Source organism: Pollachius pollachius (genome assembly GCF_949987615.1).
Source record: "Pollachius pollachius genome assembly, chromosome: 5".
In the NCBI taxonomy this organism is placed as follows: Eukaryota; Metazoa; Chordata; class Actinopteri; order Gadiformes; family Gadidae; genus Pollachius; species Pollachius pollachius.
In genome coordinates, this window is record NC_136938.1 from 7,158,136 (window position 1) to 7,178,986 (window position 20,851).

Here is a 20,851-nt window from a genome sequence, read left to right on the forward strand (position 1 = left end):
CAAACCTTGCGTAAAAAATGCCTTGAGAGCGCAAACTATTCCAGATTAAATCACCACACACACATAAAGCCTATACGGTTTCATGATTTAAGTATACGGAGAATCTGGGCTTCGTGAATCCATTACAATGTTTGCAGTAATTGGTCTGCAAAGCAATAATTTTGCTGTGCGCTTGAGAGGAGGGGCCATATAAAGTATGAAAGCAGAAACTGCTACTTTGTCCGTTTTAGAACAAGTACATGGAAACGGACGCTTCCTTTGATACGAGACTATTCACACTTCCCCACCTCAATGAAGAATACCCTCTAAATGAGTTATGGGGTTGGATGGGATTTACCTTTTTTCCTAGTGGATGCGCCCTGAGTGGACTTATTTGGCAACATCTTGGACTGACTATGTTCATGTTTTTAGTGTTGATTGATCTGCGAGAAGCTTGTTGACTCCCCAGGAGCCCAAACTGCTCCTCACCTAACTCCTATCAGGAGTGATTCCTTCACCATATGAGACATCATGTATTTATTATACACAGCCTATCTCTTGGCGGAGCCTTAAGGTACAGTGTGTTCTTTATATTCTATGTTCTCATTTGAGTGTGAACAGCTATACGGAGCCATCCTTTAATTAACCAATTAGCCCGTGTGGCACAACTGATCGTGTACATTGGACCAGTTCAGAGGCGCACTATCTCGGAATCGAAAGAACAAAAAGTTGTCTCCAGTCAAAGAAAGCAGCCTGTCACCAACTGGATTTCGGAGACAAACATGGGGAACCATTCGCACAATCTCCTGACTCTGCACCACATTGAGCTGAGCCAGTCCACGTACATGGAGGACGGCAACATCACCAACGCCACGGACGCGGAGTCCAACTCCCTGGGCTGCGTGCAGATCCGCATCCCCCAGGAACTGTTCCTCACCCTCGGGCTCATCAGCCTAGTCGAGAACATCCTGGTGGTGCTGGCCATCTTCAAGAACCGCAACCTGCACTCGCCCATGTACTACTTCATTTGCTGCCTCGCCGTGTCCGACATGCTCGTGAGCGTCAGCAACGTGGTGGAGACCATCTTCATGCTCCTTAACGACCACGGGCTGCTGGACGTCCACCCGGGCATGCTGCGACACCTGGACAACGTCATCGACGTCATGATCTGCAGCTCGGTGGTGTCCTCGCTGTCGTTCTTGTGCGCCATCGCGGCGGACCGTTACATCACCATCTTCTACGCGCTGCGCTACCACAGCATCATGACCAGTCAGCGCGCGGTGGCCATCATCGTGCTGGTGTGGCTGGCCAGCATCACCTCGAGCATCCTCTTCATCGTGTACCACACGGACAACGCCGTGATCGTGTGCCTCATCACATTCTTCTGCATCACCCTGGTGTTCACGGCGGTGCTCTACCTGCACATGTTCATCCTGGCCTACTTCCACTCGCGCCGCATCGTGACCTTCCACAAGAGTCGCCGGCAGGCCACGAGCATGAAGGGCGCGATCACGCTCACCATCCTGCTCGGGGTGTTTCTCCTGTGCTGGGGCCCTTTCTTCCTACACCTCATCCTCATCCTGACCTGCCCCACGCGCCCCTTCTGCAATTGCTTCTTTAGAAATTTTAACCTTTTCCTCATTCTTATAATATGCAATTCTCTCATCGACCCCCTTATATACGCCTATCGGAGCCAAGAACTTAGGAAAACGTTAAAAGAGCTGGTTCTCTGTTCTTGGTATTTTGGCGTTTAAAAATATTTCTTTGCATAAAGCACCATACTATTTCGAATCCCTTCTTTTGTAATCACTCGTATGAACACTGTTCAATGAATCACCAGATGAGGCAAAGCTGTCACTGCCATTTGCCCTGGCCCCTCTCTAATGTAAATTAAACACCAACCTCTCCGTCCGTCCGTCCGTCCGTCCGTCCGTCTGTCTGTCTGTCCGTCCGTCTGTCTGTCTGTTAATCAATCAATCTCTCCATCCATATATACTCCTCCATATATGCATGTATCTAACCACTAGCAAAAAGAGATCTGTCTGTATAGAAATGTAGATCGATAGACAGATATATAGATAGATACATCTTTGTCTATCTTTCATTCTATCAATCTATATATATATATATATATATATATATATATATATATATATATATATATATATATATATATATATCAGAGTGTAAAACACTTGTAGAATTGCACAGCAATGATCGTTATTAAGTGGTAACTGTAATTTATTTCCTAAATGCGATTTAAGAAATAATCAAATAATACATGTTTAAAATATAGAACGTAACAAGACTGTTATTGTTCTCGTTTCACTGTCCCCAGCCAGTTTTCCATAAGCTGCTTTTTAAACCAAACAACGTTGACATGACTAACAGGAGCATACTGTTTTTGTTGTGACTCCCTGTAGGCATACCTTCTGTACATTAACTGTATATTTGAAGTACGGTGGAATGGTCCGATATTTATTGATGAGACAATATGACGAACCTAATACTGTATGTATCACTGTTGTGTTTGCTGTTGACTAATATCAATGAAACAGTCTTATATTGTGTCATGCTCAATGATTGGATGATCATATACAAGGATTGCCTAGCCTGCTTATAACATCTAAACAATGAATGTAAGTTTCTCACGTTTTACCTGTTGAAACCTAAAGGATTAATACCTATAACAATTAAAACAAAACCTTTATAACATATCACTCCCCCCCAATATATTTTATGGGGGGGTATAGATAATAAAGCTCATCAAGATAAGCTGAAGTTGTAATCATTTTATTTTCTGTGTAACCCTTTGTAATTGATAATGTGTAGAAGAGGAAAATGTGATGGGATATGAATTTATGGCTATAGGTTGTTTGAAGGAGGAATTGCATTCCTCATCCCCTCACTCAAGCAAAAGCCCTGCAATCAAAACCGTTTGGCAGTTGCACTAAATTATGGCTTAATTAGATGCCTTAGGCCTGCTTGAAAGAAAACATGGAATGATGAATCCGGTCATGAGACTTAAACTAGCTGTAGCAAATTTGAGTTGCAAAACAGAAGCATCTTTGATTCTATGAAACAGGGGCACTAGTTGAACTGTTTTTAGACCTAGACAATGCTGAGAGGCATCTTGGATCCTTATCTCTGCACTAAGAACAAATCATTCACAACCAAACACACACACACACACACACACACACACACACACACACACACACACACAGACACACACACACACACAAAACAAAAACCTGTTTTAGAAAACGGACTATTTTGATATATATATTTAAACACAACCACACACAATTTGTGCATGTGTGTTTATGTGTGTGTGTGTGTGTGTGTTTATAAAAAAAAGTCTGGTTTCTAAAACCTATTGGCCTCTTTCTGCTTCAAATAGTTCCCCTGTTATGGCCCAAAATGTAACCAAACACAATTATGTATTTTATAACGTTATCATGCATAATTTCCCCCTATAATTTAGTTATTATTATTATTTTATTGAGCATTCATTGCATAACAGGCTGGCAACTATTCATGTCTATATAATAAAGATTAAAAATGTGTAATATATTTTGAAAAGGCTTAATAACTTGTTATTTTATTGACTTGAATTTCTGATGTTAAAGAAATGCTGACCATTCTTTACCTAGAATGGCTACCATTCTAGTTAAATGAAACAGTACACCTACATTCAACCAAAATAATTATATTCTATGATAATTTATTTTATTTTTGGATTAGGCTACTTTGGAATATATGCATTAATGTATTTCGGTATTTCATGGGTGTACTTGTGTGTATAGGCTTAGGCCTACTTATTTGTGCATGTACACTGTACATCATTTGAGAATTGAGAATTCCTCCATACCACTATTTCCATCAGGTTACTTGACAAGCAACAGACATGCATGCTATGTACTGTGACTTACGTAAAGCAGAACAGACCATATCATGCAATTCACTCTGATTTACATAAAGCAACTCAAACCATAGCACGCTGCGACTTATTTAAAGCGGCACAGACTATTGGGGCGGTCAAAGCACTAACATCAAATACCCCCAATTATTCCATGGTCTAGGGGAATACTCGATTCTGATTAGCTGCAGGGTGTGCATTAACCCCTGATATACGGACACCTGCTAAGTAGTTCCAGTCAAATTGTCTGTTCAGCCTTCAAAACGACAGCTGGTATATTGTGAAAAATTTAACTGCAATCAGAAAACGCGCTATGCTATAGTCCCTCTAGTATATGTGGTATAAAGGCTGGGACGAATTTCGAATTATAAATATGTACACTGCATAACGTTAGCTCTCTGGCTCATAGCTGAGCGGACTAGAATACCTCCCGTTGCCAAGTCGTAGCTTAGGTCCGTCCTATTTACTGGAGGAGTGAACAACGTTTCCAACGCTGCATAAGAACCTTACGGGAGGGTAATGATTGTTCCAGGTATTAGTCAAACCCTCAGGCGTTACAAAGTGAGGGAAACAAAGTTATGGCTTGTGAAAAACTTTATATTTCGATTGTAAAACGCTTGAAAATATAAATGAATAGTCTTAATTAATTTTCTTTGGCAATTGACCATGGTATAAGCATAAACATGGACCTCGCGGAGGCAGGACGGTTCACTCCTCCGCCTCATCCATTAATTCCTGATAATGGACACCTCGTCGGGCATTATCCCTTACATATAAAGCATTGCTTTTTAATACCTACTTTGCCTCTAGGTAATATAAATAAGTGCATAAAAAAGTTCACAACTCTACCAGGTGAATGTATTATGGCTCTTGGACCAGGCGCTCAAACAAATGGGTTGTTATTATGTTGTTACCTAGGAAACATATTTTGGTTTAGGACACCAACATCAATATTTGGAATAGGTTAAATATTGCAAAAAGCCTGATGGGCCTACATACTTTGCAGCAGTTGCTAAGCCTTATTTTGAAACAAGATTTATTACTAATTTTCTAGACTATTTTAAAACAATGCTTTTCTCCCTGAAGGCAATGCCAGAGATGCGTTCTGGATGAGCGTGTTATGATGTGCAGGTCAGCCATGTTCAACGCATTCCACTCCCACAATAAGGCCTTTACTATTTAGACACAGCCAATACCTTAACTTAAGTATGCATGCCTTCAAGAGAGCATCTATGGACAACATTGTAGGCCTGGTGATTTACTATACGATCTCATGAGGTGTTCTACGTACGTGAAACAGCACCAACCCCTGGATGAAGAGGTTGTGATGCCAAGACTGTAACTCAAAGACAAGTGATTTAACTGAATCTACATACCGAAAGGCCAAACTTCTGTATCTGAGGTATTAGAAACTCGTGTGTGTTATTTTATATGGCAGGTCTCGCTACGGCAAGTGAATTGCTGTGAAGAAACCTGGACATCACTCTATCCCGGGACAGGTATACTATTCCCGGACGCCAGGATAAACACTGGACCCCCGTGAAGTTGTAAACATAACCCCGGAAAGATGACTTGGTAGAGCTATTCTTGATGAATATCCGCAGTCTCAAAATAAGGACGATAAAAGAGCAAGCAATAGCCTTTGCGCTCAAAGACACCCTTATGCCAGGGCCCGGTTCGGATATGACAGCGTAGGAAATGCTTTCAAAATAAAAGTTATTATCATGCGCTCCCCTCGGGCTAGGAGATCAGTCACATGCTGCTGCGGGACCGACCGAGAGGAGAGTGAGAACACAGCGGAACAGAAGGCCTTTATGGAGCTCAACACACCATCCCTTTCACAGACTCACATGTGTACAAGTATTTGCTCTGTATCAAAGCTAGCATGACACCTCTTATTCAATTCTTGTTTCTACAAATATAAACATGGTAACTTAACCTCAGTGTTCATTTCCCCTTATCTTCCTGCCTTAGGATATATTGTTAGACCGTATTGACTTCAAAGTGGTCCGACATTACTTACTCGATATTTTCCCCCGTATTTGGAAATAGGACGTTGTCATCCTCATGTTAATTTGTTCAATTGATCGGGGTATTTTGTATTAAATCTAATAGGATGCAACGGCATCTTTCAATCAAGTTGTCTTAAGTGCATCCTCTTGTACTAGGCTATACAGAATAGGCCCTAGAGGAACTGCACTGTAGCAAACAAGAAGCACGTTGAGAGTTTGGCACAATGACATAGGAACAAACAGAATCATTTGTTGTTGTGTTTCCTAGACCTAGAGGGATCGACTGGGTGTCGACAAGAAATCCTTTTGTATAGCCAGAGGAAACATGACGTTGTGTGCCAATGTTTCAACCTGTTCCACATGATAATCCTTTTTCTAACACACTAACTATACTTCTGCACTGAAAATCTGCACTCACATCCAAATGCTCACACGCACCTCCTCCAAAGGCGTATGGTTATGCCTTTTATGCAGTACTATTCATTCCGAATTGTGGCACATGCACAGTACCTATTGCATATTTGATTGCCATTCTTAGTGATCTATAAAGCCTCTCTACTTAGTACGGCCTCATGTCCGCATCTCCATTTCTCCTTGCGCCTCATATCCACCAGGTGACGCTGGTTCGCAATCTTCTTTCCCGAAGGAAAAACAAACCGTGGTCGAGGAGATAGTGATGTTGCAGATGTCAAATGACAAAACGCCGTCTTGACAGTGCTCGCTGTTGGTACACTGGTGTAGTCCACACGGAAACATATCCGAGAGGACACCGTCGACATGCTTTGTGCTGAGTGAGAGCCACCCTACGGTAAGATGGGACTGCTGTGGTGAACCAGTGGTCACGTTAGCTCCCAACGTTATCAACACAGAGCCACGGCTAGCCCCGGCTAGTTAGCGTTAGCTGCTGTCTGTCTTTATCTCGCTTTTGATTATTCTACCGCCTATTATGCGGATATTTTTGGGGGCAATCTAAGTGTAACATTGGTATGCAATGACAATCATTAATTGGTGATGTTTGGTGCTAAATGCTAGTAGCACTAGCATGGCAAAGTCCAGCATCGCCGGAGAACCCTGGGATCTGATTGGTTGAGGTCAGTGGTTCGATGGCCGAGACTCCAGCCTGCTGGATCGATAAGGCAGCCTGCTGGATCGATAAGGCAGGGTCCTGATGTTCAACAGTGGGACATTTGTTTGTTGGTGAGACTCGGGAAGGGAAACCTTTTGGTGTATTGGATTATCAACATCTGGACCTGATCTATACCTAATATTCCCACTTGGGTGGTTAATGGTTGTTGTTGAATGAGTTAGGAGATAACTGCAACGGGTTTCCTCAAGGGATTGATTTAAATTAATCCAATCCAATAACAATTTGAATTATGAAGCATCAAGAGGCTTAATCAAAAGATTGATAACAAAGTGGTCTTCCATCAAAGAAAGCTTAATCAATACACCTAGATAGATATTAGTCTAATTCCAATGGCGTTGATAATAACTAACCCTAACCTTCAAATATAAGAAGTAACTTGCTTAATGTTGATACCTTATTGATAACGATTTAGACCAAACAAACCACTGGACTTGTGCCCGGGCAACCGTACATTAACTGACCACAAACACTGTACAGTCAGACATAGATATAAACCTGTCTAAATAAGTGGGTCAGCTGTTCAAGAGAAGTGCAGAGCTAGGCCTTTTACTGGCTGCAGAGGTGGCGAATGCTGTCACACACTATGGAACAGGGGTCCTGGAACAGAGAGAAGACCAGGGTCATGGGCCACACACACCTTAAATGGATCACCTTATGCAATCATACTTTAATATCATAGTTTTATTTTGTGTTGCAGACATTACAAAAGGACTTACATTATACAAAACTGTAATTTCACTGTCATCCAACTATACAGTATGTGAAGGGGATTCCTGGATTGATGCGGGAGCCCTTTAGTGGCCCACAACCTGATAATAACCTCCATTGTTCAACAGTAACGGCCGCAGCCCTACATCTATAACTGTTTGTCTGTGTTTCTCTTGAAGATGTAGTCATCGAGATGGCGTATGATGAGAAACTCGCCAGTTTTCGACAAGCTCGCCTCAACCCCTTTGACCGTGGTGAGGAAGAGGATGAAACCGAGGACGGCAATATACCTCCGCGCCTGGGTGAGACTCGTTAGCGCCCTCTAGTGGGAAGCACAGGGAGAAGCACCCTCCAGCTTTAATACTGCCTATGACGGCTGTAATGCCTTCATGTGAAATGGACCTGAATGGATGCCCTTTAAATCCAGCAGGCCTCCACTTTTACTCTGAGGGAGTGAGTGTTCATTTTACTTTCACTATTCGGCAGCCGCTTTTATGAAAAGCATCTTAATGGGGAATTTAGATAAAACAAGTCTAATTATCCTATCCTACTCTTCCTGTCTTTTCTTCCGTAAAAACCTGACATTGTCATTTGACCCAGTTGTCCTGTGTTTGAACCATGGTTTGAACTGATGTTGCGCCCCGATTAAGTCAGACCATGATTAACCCATTTAAGATGGCTTCAACCATGGTTTCAGCTTTACTTTGTGCTGCTTTGAAAATGTAATTCAACTTATCTAAAGAAGTCCCCCTGGGCTAACTCGAACTATCTCTTAAACACAACACAATTAGCGAGATAAATGCTAAACGGGATGTGAAATAGATGTTACATTATTTAAATTTGTCCAAGCACTTTTCATACCATGAATCCAGAATTTCTCATTGCAATATACATTGCTGAATAGCTGCATGGAGAATACTCCATATTTTTGGTGATTATTGTCAATTGCCCTTTCCGTGCATTAGCATATTTATTGCTAAAATGGTGGATCTGATCTAAAAATATAGACTTGGATTGGACCTTCGAACTAATGTCTAGCGATCAACTGTTGACTCGTGTTTGTGGCAACACATTGGAGGCAGAAGTGGAATGTTGTGGGGGGGGGGGGAAGTGAAAGAGAGGAACATGTCTGAATCTCTTGCTCTACTTGTCAGTCGGCTGGAGTATCACTGAGGAGCTGGAATCTCTCGACATGTTTTCTGTAGAGCTGTATACAGGTATAGCGACACACATTTGTATACCTTTTCAAAGTAAGATACTTTTATACTTTGATTATGCTTTATTTGATTGGCTTGTAGTGGACTCGGAAGTATTCACTTTATGGCATTATAGAGCGAAATCAATACAGTTGAAAAACTAAAATTGCACTTTCGATAGCACTAATGAATCTGTTGGCTATCGGAGAGGCCGTCTGTTCTGCTTGACTGTGCCTGTCCGTGTGAAACAACTTTTGTTGTGCCTCTGCTCCCGACTCATTTCTGACCAATAAGGGCTTCTCTCCTCTGATTGGCTCAAGGAATCCTTCTTGGAGAGATGTAAGAAGAGAGGGAGGGTGCAATTTTTGTGTTTATTTACCAAACAGTCCTGCTTCAACATAATGTGTTTACGATGAAGATTAAGGCAGGAAAAATCTTAAGGTTAATAGTTTACATGCAATTTGAAAGTAGTCCTACATCATTTTAAACTAGCAGCAGATCCTACCGGTAATGTGGTCGGAAAACAAAGCACAGAGAGAAACCTGTGGGTCCTCCTTCCTTATGGGTGTGCATTAAGCACCTCTAATCCCTCCCCCAACAGCCTTACGTAATTAGTGGCTTTCCTCTCCAACCTCCTCTGTGATTTGTCGCAGTCCACTCTTGAGCAACCGCAGTCACGTGGCAGGAGTTACACTTTGCTCGGCCGACCGCTCTCCCAAGTTGTGAGTCCTGAGAGCGGTGCATGAGGCTTGCGTTGTGCTCCACTTTCAGAGGCCAAGTCGGAGCTGTACTGCTCCGAGGCTCGGACGCACGGCTCGGACCGCACCATGGACCTGGGCTTAGCCGAGGACCACTTCTCCAGGCCCGTGGTAAGCAGTGCCATTCGTTGTCCTATACTGAACGGTGAACGTTTAAAGCAGTGCTGGAGGGACTGCGTGTTCGCCCGGCTGTCGCCGGACCAAGCTCAATCGTCGATCGCAGGTTGGTGTGGGGAGGCTGCGGTCATTTTCTTGTACAAACGACTCTGTACGCAAATTGGCTGCTTGCCGTGATGAACCAGCCAAAGGAGCGCCAAGGGGAAAAGCCAGCTTCAAAGCGTATCGGGGGCGGAAAGAAATGTATTGCTCCTCTGCAGACCCTTCTACAGGGCGAATTCAAACCGCCGGCAGAATGGGCCGGGGGTACCCAGTCTAACTGCGTGTGTGACCAGCTGACCCACGCCCCCCCCCCCCCCCAACCTAACCCTGGTTGTGGTGGCGGTTCTGGTTCCCAGGGTTCCCTGGCGGCCTGCGACGTGGAGCAGCTAGAGCAGGCCATCGAGGAGTGCAAGCAGCTGATCCTGGAGCTGCCCGAGCACTCTGAGCGACAGAAGGACACGGTGGTCAAGCTCATCCACCTGCGGCTCAAGCTTCAGGAGCTCAAGGTGCGGAGAAGCAGGAGGGGCAGTACTGGTGGCTGAGCTGTGGTGCCCAGGGGAGGAACCTCTTGTTCCTCACACACCCCCCACCTGGGGGGAACTCGCAGCTCCTCGGTTAAAGAGTAACCGAATAGGAGAAGCTGTGAATCAAGAAGCGATATGAAGGTAGAGCAGGGTTTCAGCTTTTTTTGTTTTGAAGCACATTTTTATTACAGGGGGAAATCAAGTTTAGTGCTATCGGACCCACTTTGCTAGTGAGATGTTGAGTGTAGGAGCCTTGTAAAAGCTCTTGGCTATGCTTCAAAGCAATGCTATTTATGCATTTGTCGGACCAAGCAAATGTAGGCTCCATCTGCAGGCCCTGGGGAAACGTTCAAAAAGCCTGTTATATGAGCCAGTAGAGAGTTCTGCTACATCGCCCTATGTGGTCTAAATTAACAAAACAAGGTTTTGTTCATTTGTTCTTGGTTCTGAAGCTCACTGTAATAATGCGGGTACACCAAATTGCTCACTGGTCTTGAAAGTCCTTCTTTGGCCATTATTTGTTCCTTCATCCAAATTCTCTTCATGGAACTTGTTAACAGTTCAACCATACACAGATATCACGTGAACTGGTCAAACTGCCCGAGGCCAAAGTAAAACAACGTGATCTTATTGCCTCATTCTGTTCTGCCCCACGAACCACTATGGTTCTTGAGACACTCATCTATTTCCTGAAATAATAATGTAATCGGGGCCAATCAGGGACTGAGTGGTAGTTGATGACTTAACCGGGCCAATCAGGGACTGCGTGGTAGTTGATGACTTAACCGGGCCAATCAGAGACTGTGTGGTAGTTGATGACTTAACCGGGCCAATCAGGTACAGAATCGTAGTTGATCTGACAAAACAGTAAGGGCGGCTCCTGAAACAAAACCTTTAGTAGAGTAAACCCAGCCATTGTTTATTAAACAGAATCAAGAGCAGCGCAAGCAGAGTTTCTCTGTGGAAAATACCTTTTCGCTCTTCTTCTGACCTGTATTCTTACGCCGATTGGCTAAGGGGCTTGTCTGTCAATGCAAGTACTCCCGCCCACTGAAGTCGGCTCCAGCCAGCGGTCCCGACTGAACCGTGTAGCCAAACAACATGTGCGGGGGTCACGCGATCCGGACGGTCTCCAGGCTAGTCTCCTGCGTGTCTGACTTGTGTGGGCGGCGGCCTGGCCCTCTCCAGGAGCCAGAGGAGGAGGAGCCTAACCTCAGGGTGCTGCTGGAGCACCGCTTCTCCAAGGAGAAGAGCAAGAGCGTGAAGCAGACCTGCGACAAGTGCAGCGCCATCATATGGGGCCTCATCCAGACCTGGTACACCTGCACAGGTGAGGCCCCCGGCACACCTCGCTGGTTATTATGGGAAGTCGTGAAAGGAGGATGAAGACTCTAGGTAGCAATTATACTGATCGTAGTTGTAATGTTATGCTTGTAATGTAGTGCTTACTTTAATGCTTCATAACTTTGTCGTGGATTTTCCTTTAGAAATATTGAAATATTCCCTGATAAGTCAATATATTTCTGAAACGTTTCAAGTTTATTCAATGGGTTCTCATTAACTAAGTAAGTAGCTAACAGTCACTCTGAGTGTAGTGTAACAGTGGACCGGAGTGCACCTGTGTGCGATGCCGGGCTATTTAAACCCACAAGTGAGGTCGAATCCGTTCTTTGTGTGGGTTCCTTTTCAGGCTGTTACTACCGTTGTCACAGCAAGTGCATGAACCTGATCAACAAGCCCTGCGTGAGGTCAAAGGTCAGCCACCAGTCGGAATACCAGCTCAACATCTGCCCGGAGATCGGCCTGGACCGGCAGGACTACCGCTGCGCCGAGTGCCGAACGCCCGTATCCCTGAGTGAGTACAGACAGACAGAGCGCAGTACAGACAGCACGCAGTACAGACAGACAGAGCACAGTACAGACAGACAGAGCGCAGTACAGCCAGACCGAACTCAGTACGGACAGACAGAACACAACCCTCTCTCTGAGTGAGTACAGACAGACTGCACGCAGTACAGACAGACAGCACGCAGTACAGACAGACAGAACACAGTACAGACAGACAGAGCACAGTACAGCCAGACCGAACTCAGTACAGACAGACAGAACACAACCCTCTCCCTGAGTGAGTACAGACAGACAGAACACAGTACAAACAGACAGAACACAGTACAGCCAGACTGAACTCAGTACAGACAGAACACAACCCTCTCCCTGAGTGAGTACAGACAAACTGCACGCAGTACAGACAGACCAAACGCATGCTGGGAAAGACAGACAGAACGCATGCTGTAACAGACAGACAGACGCTCGTCTTCCTGACTGAGTACAGACAGACCGAACTCAGTACAGACAGAATGATAATCGTGATTATAATTTTTTCCCATAATCGAGTAGCCTTGCGTTAAAAAGGGCTTTCCGGAAGTAAAGCCGCTGCCTGTATCCCGATATCACGAACCAAAACCGCAGCTGCTTATTGGTCGATTTTGCAAAGATAAAGAAGAAAAAAAAATGCAGTTTTCATTAATTTGCGTCCGAGTGATAAATCTTGAAGTTACTAATGCCGTCGCGAGGTAATGCCCATATGCTCACTTACCGTCGAGTTTAGCGAGTAAAAGAAAACGTAGTCTAGAAATAAACATTGTCATCATTTCATAACCAAGTCATAAACAAAAAAGACACAATATGCTCTCAGTCCATGAACGATTATTTAAAGCCTCTAAATGTGTCTGAAAGAATCGCGTGCAAAATAAAAGATGCCTTGTTTCCTAAATCTGGCAAAAGGTTCAGGGTTTTACTGGAGCTTTAAAATGCGTTACCTCCAATTAATCACGAGCGCTTCCTCAACCATCAGTTGACCGGCAACGCGGAACGCCACAAGGAACATGGAATGACTATGTAACGCCAGCATTGGGCGGTACTTGTGAGTGTTTTGGTCGTGGGCAAATATGTGTGATAAGATACGGCTTATACTAGTAGGGAGGGGCTTATTTGTATGTCTGAGTATTTTGAAACATAAAGCCCAATTTTTCCGCTCCTGCGGCTTTAAGAAAATGCGGCTTTATTTTTAAAGAAGTGTAAAGAAGTGTTATTTTTATTAAGAAGTGTAGTGATTTTTGGCGTATCCGCTCAAACTCCGGTTTGATGTGTAAACAGAGCTTTAAGACGTATCTTGCTGCTCCATATAGTACATTTTAGTTATCTGACATTTTTAGGGTTACCTCAAAGCAGCGATGTAGTACGCTGTCATCATGTTTGGTTTCATGTCATGTCCCGTCCTGTCCTGTAGGGGGTGTTCCGAGCGAGGCACGGCAGTGTGACTACACAGGCCAGTACTACTGCAGCACGTGCCACTGGAACGACACTGCCATCGTCCCTGCCCGGGTCATTCACAACTGGGAATTTGAACCACGCAAGGTACCCGGGCTGACACACTGGGCCTAGCACACTGGGCCTGTCATACTGGGCCTGTGACACTGGGCCTGTGACACTGGGCCTGTGATACTGGTCTGTCACACTGGGTTAGGGTTAGGGTTAGAGTCAGACTGGCTTCTCACACTGGGCCTTTAAAAGCATGCGTGTTTGTTTTCAATCGCTCTTCAAATCGCAATTCCAAAGAAAGAGGAAGAGGAATGTTATCTCCGTCCAGACAGACGGAAGTGGCTGTGGATAAACAAGATATGCAGACGACCAATCTCAAAAGCACCACCGGAGTCGATGATATGATAAGAACCCAAGTAACCTCTTCCCTGATTAATGACGGGCTCGCTGGATCAGCCAGAAACTAAAACAAATGTATCCGTGTGTGTGGAGGTATTGGATAAGTATACCGAACGTGAAGTTTTGTCACCCCGGCCTCCCATCTTTTGAGACAGACCCGACAGGATTAGTATGTTCCTGCAATAGAGGTGGCTGCGGTTAGCATTCAAATCTATAAATAAACTAGGGTCCTACCTCTATTGCTGGAACATACTATTTACCAGCAGGGACCTCTAAACATGTCCGTTCACTATAGCCTTTTAACACTGTGTGACGTTGCCTTCACATTCCCTGGAGGAAGATACAAATGAAGTGTGTGTGTGTGCGTGTGTGTGTGCGTGTGGTGTGTGTGTGTCGCCAGGTGTGTCGCTCCTCCATGCGTTACCTGGCTCTGATGATGTCGCGGCCGGTGCTGAGGCTGAAGGAGATCAACCCGCTGCTCTTCAACTTCGTGGAGGAGCTGGTGGAGATCAGGGTGGGCCATGTTATCGCCTTCTCCGCACGGCCTCTGTGCCAATGGAGCTACGGGGCTTTGTTCAAGCATTTGTTTCCCATCCGGTTATAAAGTGAGGTTTATTATGCTGTAATTTATCGTATATTTTGACATGGCTTTTACTGAAATTGCCTGGGAGCCATTTGGAAGCCCGGACCAGTGTACACCTGTCAGAGTGATATGTTTCAGAGCTGGGACGGCTTTGTTGTTGTTGCAGTGACTTGTTTCACGCTGCCCAGAGAAGCCGAACGCTTCTGCTTTTTCACATCCCATTCTATCAAGCTGTTTTGTTTGTGTCCTTTTTGTAGGACGGGACTAATGTCTAGATCTTACTGTTGAATAACAAACATTGATATCAATGTTACAATACTACGAATTATAGCATTTTATTAAATAACCAACATGCAATCATGCAAACGATGACAGGTGGAGTGGAGCTAGCCTTTGGGCTACACTTTTAGAAACAAGCCACAAACCTTGAGCTACAAAGCATTCGAAATAAAATGTTTGAACACTTATCAACCTTTCATTTTAAAGAGCACATATCTATTAATATACAATGCATACTTAATATAATGTAATATTTGCTAAAGAATAACAACTGCCACTTCAGATAGTTGGCATTCACAGATATGAAGGCTTTAATAGCTCGTTGGCTCACCTTTGTTCCGCTGTTGCCCCTTGCAGAAGCTTCGGCAGGATGTTCTGCTGATGAAACCTTACTTCATCACCTGTAAGGAAGCCATGGAGGCCCGCCTGCTGCTTCAGGTGAGCAGGGGACCCCCGTGACCCACTGTGTCCCACTGGGATGTACACACACTTTATTCGATCAAAGTAACAGCGCCATGAACTGTGACTGAAACACAAGCTCTGTTGGCTGTGCAGTGAGCACATTCCCCTCGCTGGCTTGGTGGACATTTTGTACTAACTATAAGTATCGTTTTTTGTCTGCATGCTAATTACCTTAACTAAGGAACAGTCCTTTGTTTATCGTGTGATCTCATTAACTCTGATTCATGTACCGGTTTGTAGCTATAGAGTGAAATATCAACACATAATTCAGTCACTATTACCATTCAGCCATTTAGCCATTGTTTTTTATTTTCGAAAAAACCACAGTAAAACTTTGTTTTCTTTTAAGCCGCAGGAACTATGAAATGGGGTTTTATGTTTCAATATACCCGCTCCATAGTATGAAGGATTAAGGCTTGCTTATGGTTCCATGTCGACGCAACGCAAGGGGGTTTACGGACCCATTACGTCCTTGCGGACCCTCCTTGCTTCCACCGCAAGGGCCTGACGTCCTGCGCCTGGCCTGGCGCCTCCAAAAAATGTTAACCTATCGTCCGGGAGACTCAGCAGCAAGGGCTGCTATTGGTCCGCTCACTAAAACCGGACGCAGAACCCAAACAGGTTCATTACTGCATTGAACTGCTGCGTGATCCTTGGGTTGCGTTGACGTGGAACCATAACTAAGCCTTAAGCCGTATCTTATTACACATCTTTGACCACAGCCCAAACAAGTACAAGTACCGCCCACTGCTGGCATGAAAGCCTAAGTAATTGTTCTAATATGACCATGTCCCTTGGGGCCGCGACAGCGCCTCGTTGCCGGTCAACTGATGGTTTAGTAAGCGTTCGTGATTATCTGAGGTAATGCCAATTAAAGCCTCAGTAAAACCCTGAAATTTTTACCAGAATTAGAAAACAAGGCACCTTTTATTGAGACACAGAGTCCTTGACCTCACAGACTGAGAGCACATGGTGACAAACAGCCTTCCTTGTTTTTTAGTCGGATATGAAGTGATGGTTATGTTTACATTTTTACAGGGGAATCTTTGACCCGCAGACCTTTAATGTGAATAATCGTATGGGCTTAGCGTTGTGACGGCATTAGGACGTTTTATCACTCGAACACAAAACACTAAAAAGCGCCACCGATTTTTTATTTTTCTTTGAAGTCTTTTTGTTTGCAAAAATCGACTTATAAGCCGCTCTGGAAAATAGGCTGCAGCGACCCTTTTGGTTAGTCAAGTTGCGACACAAGCCGTAGCGTTATGTCTGACAAATGCAGTACTACTCCACCCAAAGCGTAGCTACATGTGCCAAACTAGCAGGTGGGGTTATGGCTCTCCCATGATGACGCCTGGATGCAGAGTAGCATCCAGCTGCAGCCCCGGAGCCGGGGCTGGTGGTGTGGCAAGGGGCCTGTGGTGTGGCAGGTCGACTGGGGCAGCGAGGGGACGACTGTTACCAAAAAGTGGAGCTGCCGCACCACAGGCCCCTTGCCACACCACAGGCCCTGGCTCCGGGGCTGCAGCTGAAGGCTATTGTGGGAGCCAGACTGCCGATCCTTTTGCCTGTGGTCACCCTTGCCGACTCTCTCACCAACGCTTTCCTGTTCCCTGTGGCGTCACAGCTCCACGAGCGGCAGCACTTTGTGGAGAACGACGACATGTACTCACTGCAGGACCTGATCGAGGTGGCCAGCGGCCGGCTGAGCTGCTCCCTCACGGAGATCCACACCACCTTCGCCAAGCACATCAAACTGGACTGTGAGGTGAGGAGCCGGCTCCCCCCCAAGGCCCACGGAGGCCCCGTGGGTCTGAGGGATGCGTGGTTGTGATGAGGCTCTCCTCCAGGGAGAGAGGGGGGGCAGGGTTTGGGTTACAGTTGAGGTCACGTCCTCGAATTGAAGCATCGTTGATTATGACATTTAAGAAAATTTATTGTATAATTGCTTAAATGTTTTGTTAATGATTTGTTCATCATTTACTCAAAGTTTATAAATGACTATTGACTGTGTGTTATTGTATATATCTTATAAGTGCAACAGATACAACCTTTTTCTTGCTAAGATTTGCATCATGGCTACTAATTTAGATGGATGTTCCAATGTATACAATGAAAACGTCTCGTCTAGACATCCTGCTGGGGACTTCAATGTACTATAAAATGGAAATGGGTAATTCTCTGCAATTCAAGTTGTGTCCCATGTAAACTTAAGTGTGTGTGTGTGTGTGTGTGTGTGTGTGTGTGTGTGTGTAGCGCTGTCAGGCCAAAGGCTTTGTGTGTGAGCTGTGTAAGGAGGGAGACATCCTGTACCCCTTTGACAGCCACACGTCTGTCTGCCACGACTGCTCCGCAGTGTTCCACAGGTCAGTCTCCCAACACTCCCATCACTCCCAGTGTGACACCACAACACACATACATGTTGACCACATGGAGGGGCTACTGAGGGTGTTGGACTAGGAAGGTACTAGGTTCGATCCCCAACGTCCACAACCTACCTGTAGGCATTCTTGAGCAACATGCCCAAAGGGAAATAATGTACAAACATTTCTGATATCTCAGGGGTTATTCCAGATAGATTCAAGTTTTATTTGTACCATATATATATATATATATATATATATATACATATACAAGAAATGCAGTGAAATGAAAAGTGGCAGTGCCTGGAGAGATTGTGCAACATTCAAAATATTAAATGCTAAAATAAGGTGACAAATAGAATAAAAATAAGAAATAATATAACAATTGAAACATTATCCCTATATAGAATAACAAATCTGTAACAGTTTATAAATTAGAAATTTGTAAAAAATAATAAATAGAGGTATTCTGTACAGTAAAAGGAATAATAATAGATAGTAAAAAAAAGATAATGGAAATCTGAAAAACATCCTGCGTCGCTCCATAGTCCCGCCTTAAAGTCCCGCAAGAAAGGTTTGGCAGATTCGAATCGAGCCAGTAATGATGTAGCTAATTCTTCTCCTCACCCGAGTGTTTCCTAGCTTTATAATTATCAAGACCTATGGTGTCAACACTTTGCACTGCACGCCGAAGCGATTCCAGGCCAATCAGCAAGGAGAGAGCGGCTGGAAGGGAACACCCACTGAACACAGCCTAGTTTCAGGCCTCATTTCAGTGCTAGATATCACACTACTGATAAAAGCTCAACCCACATTGTTCCACTAAATATTTCTGAGTCATTGTTCTACAATTGGTCCACTTTAATGGTATGAATCTGAAATTACTGTCATTTCAGATTCATACCATTAAAGGTGACGTATTATACCACCAGTGTGTGAGTGATAAGCCGTTACAAGCCGTTTTGAAAATCTTCCTCTTCTGACATCACAAGTTGGCGTGTCCACCTAGATGTGTGCTGGATAGATCAGTCTACCAACATACCCAGTGGAATCAAGATAACGTTGCTTATCTATCCATCATACATCTAGGCGGACACCCCACTTGTGATGTCAGAAGAGGAAGATTTTCAAAACGGCTTGTAACGGCCAATCACACCTGGTGGTATAATACGTCACCTTTAAGGAACTTAATGATACAAGGTTACAAGTCAATATGTGTGTACAGTGACACGAAGGTGTGTCTCCACATGTGTCGTGCAGAGATTGTTACTATGACAACTCCACCACGTGCCCGCGATGTGCGAGGATGAGCGAGCGCAAGCAGGACGACCCTCCAGATGTGAAGGACGTGTTCACATAAAGAGGGCGTGGGCCAGATGTTACTGGGACCATTGGTGAACATTGCACTTTGATTGGCGCTGGAGTATTACTACTACTACTACTACAACTACCCCCTTGTCAACACTGAGGTGTCGGGCTGAGCTTGTTTTGTCCACATTGTTTTTGTGCAGATGTTTCTGGTGTTGGCGTTTCAGTAGAGTGCACTGGAAACATATTTTTAAAAGTAGTTTTTTTCTTTTTTGTATTTTAATTCCTGGTCTGAGACTGGTGTACACACTGTGTTTTTGTGTGTATTTGCCTACGTGTCTTATGTACAAACCTTGTATACTTACAAAATGGCTACAAGTGGCCTGCAGACAGGTCAACAGGTCATGGTCAACGCAGGAGTTTTGTAATGTAGAAAGTGTTTTGTGTCTTTTTCTTTTTACCGCAAATCTTTGATCAATAGTCCCAACGGCAAGCGATAAATACTTCTAAGATGAGCACACAGCTTTAAAGAATTTCTAAATTCTAAATAAAAGTAAATCATCAAACTATTCGCCAAAATGACGACATCACATTTTTGATTTTATATTGTTTGTTTTTGCCGCGTCCTCGTTCATTCTCTTAAGGTGCGTGCCAAGTGGCCACAGAGCAGGATACATTGTGTTGCCTTTTTACGTGAAACGTGTGCGATATTCTATACAGTGTCATGTATGTTTAGTGCAGTCCAACTCAGAGCAGTTTGCAACAAATTAAACCAGTACTCCTCATTCATGTCTGCATACTCCGGCTTGACGGCTAGAAGTCAGTGTTGTTTTTCAATTGTATTCTGAAAGTCTCAGTTCAGCAGCCATCGCGTTCTGGCTTGCGACCCTCAAGTAAAGCACACTTCGCCACTCTTACGGGCGTGTAAATGATAAAAAATATGTTTTGTTGACTGTTTATCTTCCAGCATGTACTTTCTTCTGATAACCATTGTAGGCGTTGATGAATTTGTATGTGTGGTGCATGAATAAAATGCTTACCTCGAGAGAGGCAGTGTTTGTGTCAAAGCTGGCGTAATGTATTGCGTTTCACCCTGATAGTTGATGGTTATAAAGTTGAAAAATAATTATTCAGTTAATAGATGGGTATACTTTGTCAAAATATCTGTTTGTGTTTAAGATTTCTTATTGTTTGATTGCTAAATTACAAGCTAATCAATGTCTACTTCTAGTTTGCCCTCAAGTCAAATATACTTACTTTATAACTAAGTATATAAAATCATATTAAATAATATTGAATCTTCACTTTTGACTCTGTTCTTCACTTAAAAGAGACCTCCAGATGTCAATGGCACCTCATCTCACAGCAGATGAAAAGGTAATGAGTCAGAGTAGTCTGGGTTTGTATGCAGTGGAAGGATGCATAATTTATTGAATAGGCATAGGAAATAATATTAAAAGCCCCCTTTTCCACCTTTGTCCTTTATCTTGATGGGTAATTCGTATTAATAAACGGTATGCTGTATGCTTTAAAAAACTCAATATAATTCAAGCATAGGACCGCTTTCAAACACATTAGGACGATTCATTTCCTCACCTTTTAATTGAATTAAATTGAATTAAGCTGTATCACTGAACTGTATGGGAAGCTAATGCCATTCTTATGTTGTTTAATTAGGAGGTTGTTCAATCAATTTGGCAAGCTCTGCTTATTTATCATACGCCTCCGATG

At 44.0% G+C, this 20,851-nt stretch overlaps 2 protein-coding genes across 4 annotated transcripts; both read left to right on the forward strand.

Moving 5' to 3' along the window:
• Positions 1-761: 761 nt before the first annotated feature.
• mc1r (melanocortin 1 receptor) lies at positions 762-1,733 on the forward strand (the record flags this gene model as incomplete). The annotated part of the gene is made up of 1 exon (XM_079737054.1): positions 762-1,733. The coding sequence occupies one exon, from the start codon at positions 762-764 to the stop codon at positions 1,731-1,733; it is 972 nt and encodes a 323-aa protein (XP_079593180.1).
• A 4,849-nt stretch (positions 1,734-6,582) lies between these two features.
• Positions 6,583-20,352, forward strand: def8 (differentially expressed in FDCP 8 homolog). Of its 3 annotated transcripts, XM_079736169.1 has the most exons (13): positions 6,583-6,721; positions 7,948-8,070; positions 8,923-8,985; positions 9,736-9,833; positions 10,238-10,387; positions 11,594-11,735; positions 12,096-12,260; positions 13,695-13,822; positions 14,526-14,639; positions 15,345-15,425; positions 17,077-17,217; positions 17,706-17,815; positions 19,073-20,352. In XM_079736169.1, exons 2-13 carry the CDS (start codon positions 7,962-7,964, stop codon positions 19,170-19,172), a joined length of 1,401 nt encoding a protein of 466 aa, XP_079592295.1. In that variant the 5' UTR covers positions 6,583-6,721; positions 7,948-7,961; the 3' UTR covers positions 19,173-20,352. The 3 variants fall into 3 exon arrangements, with proteins under 3 accessions (XP_079592295.1, XP_079592296.1, XP_079592297.1); XM_079736170.1 differs by lacking the exon at positions 8,923-8,985; XM_079736171.1 differs by lacking the exons at positions 7,948-8,070; positions 8,923-8,985 and having other exon boundaries at positions 6,591-6,721.
• Positions 20,353-20,851: the final 499 nt, after the last annotated feature.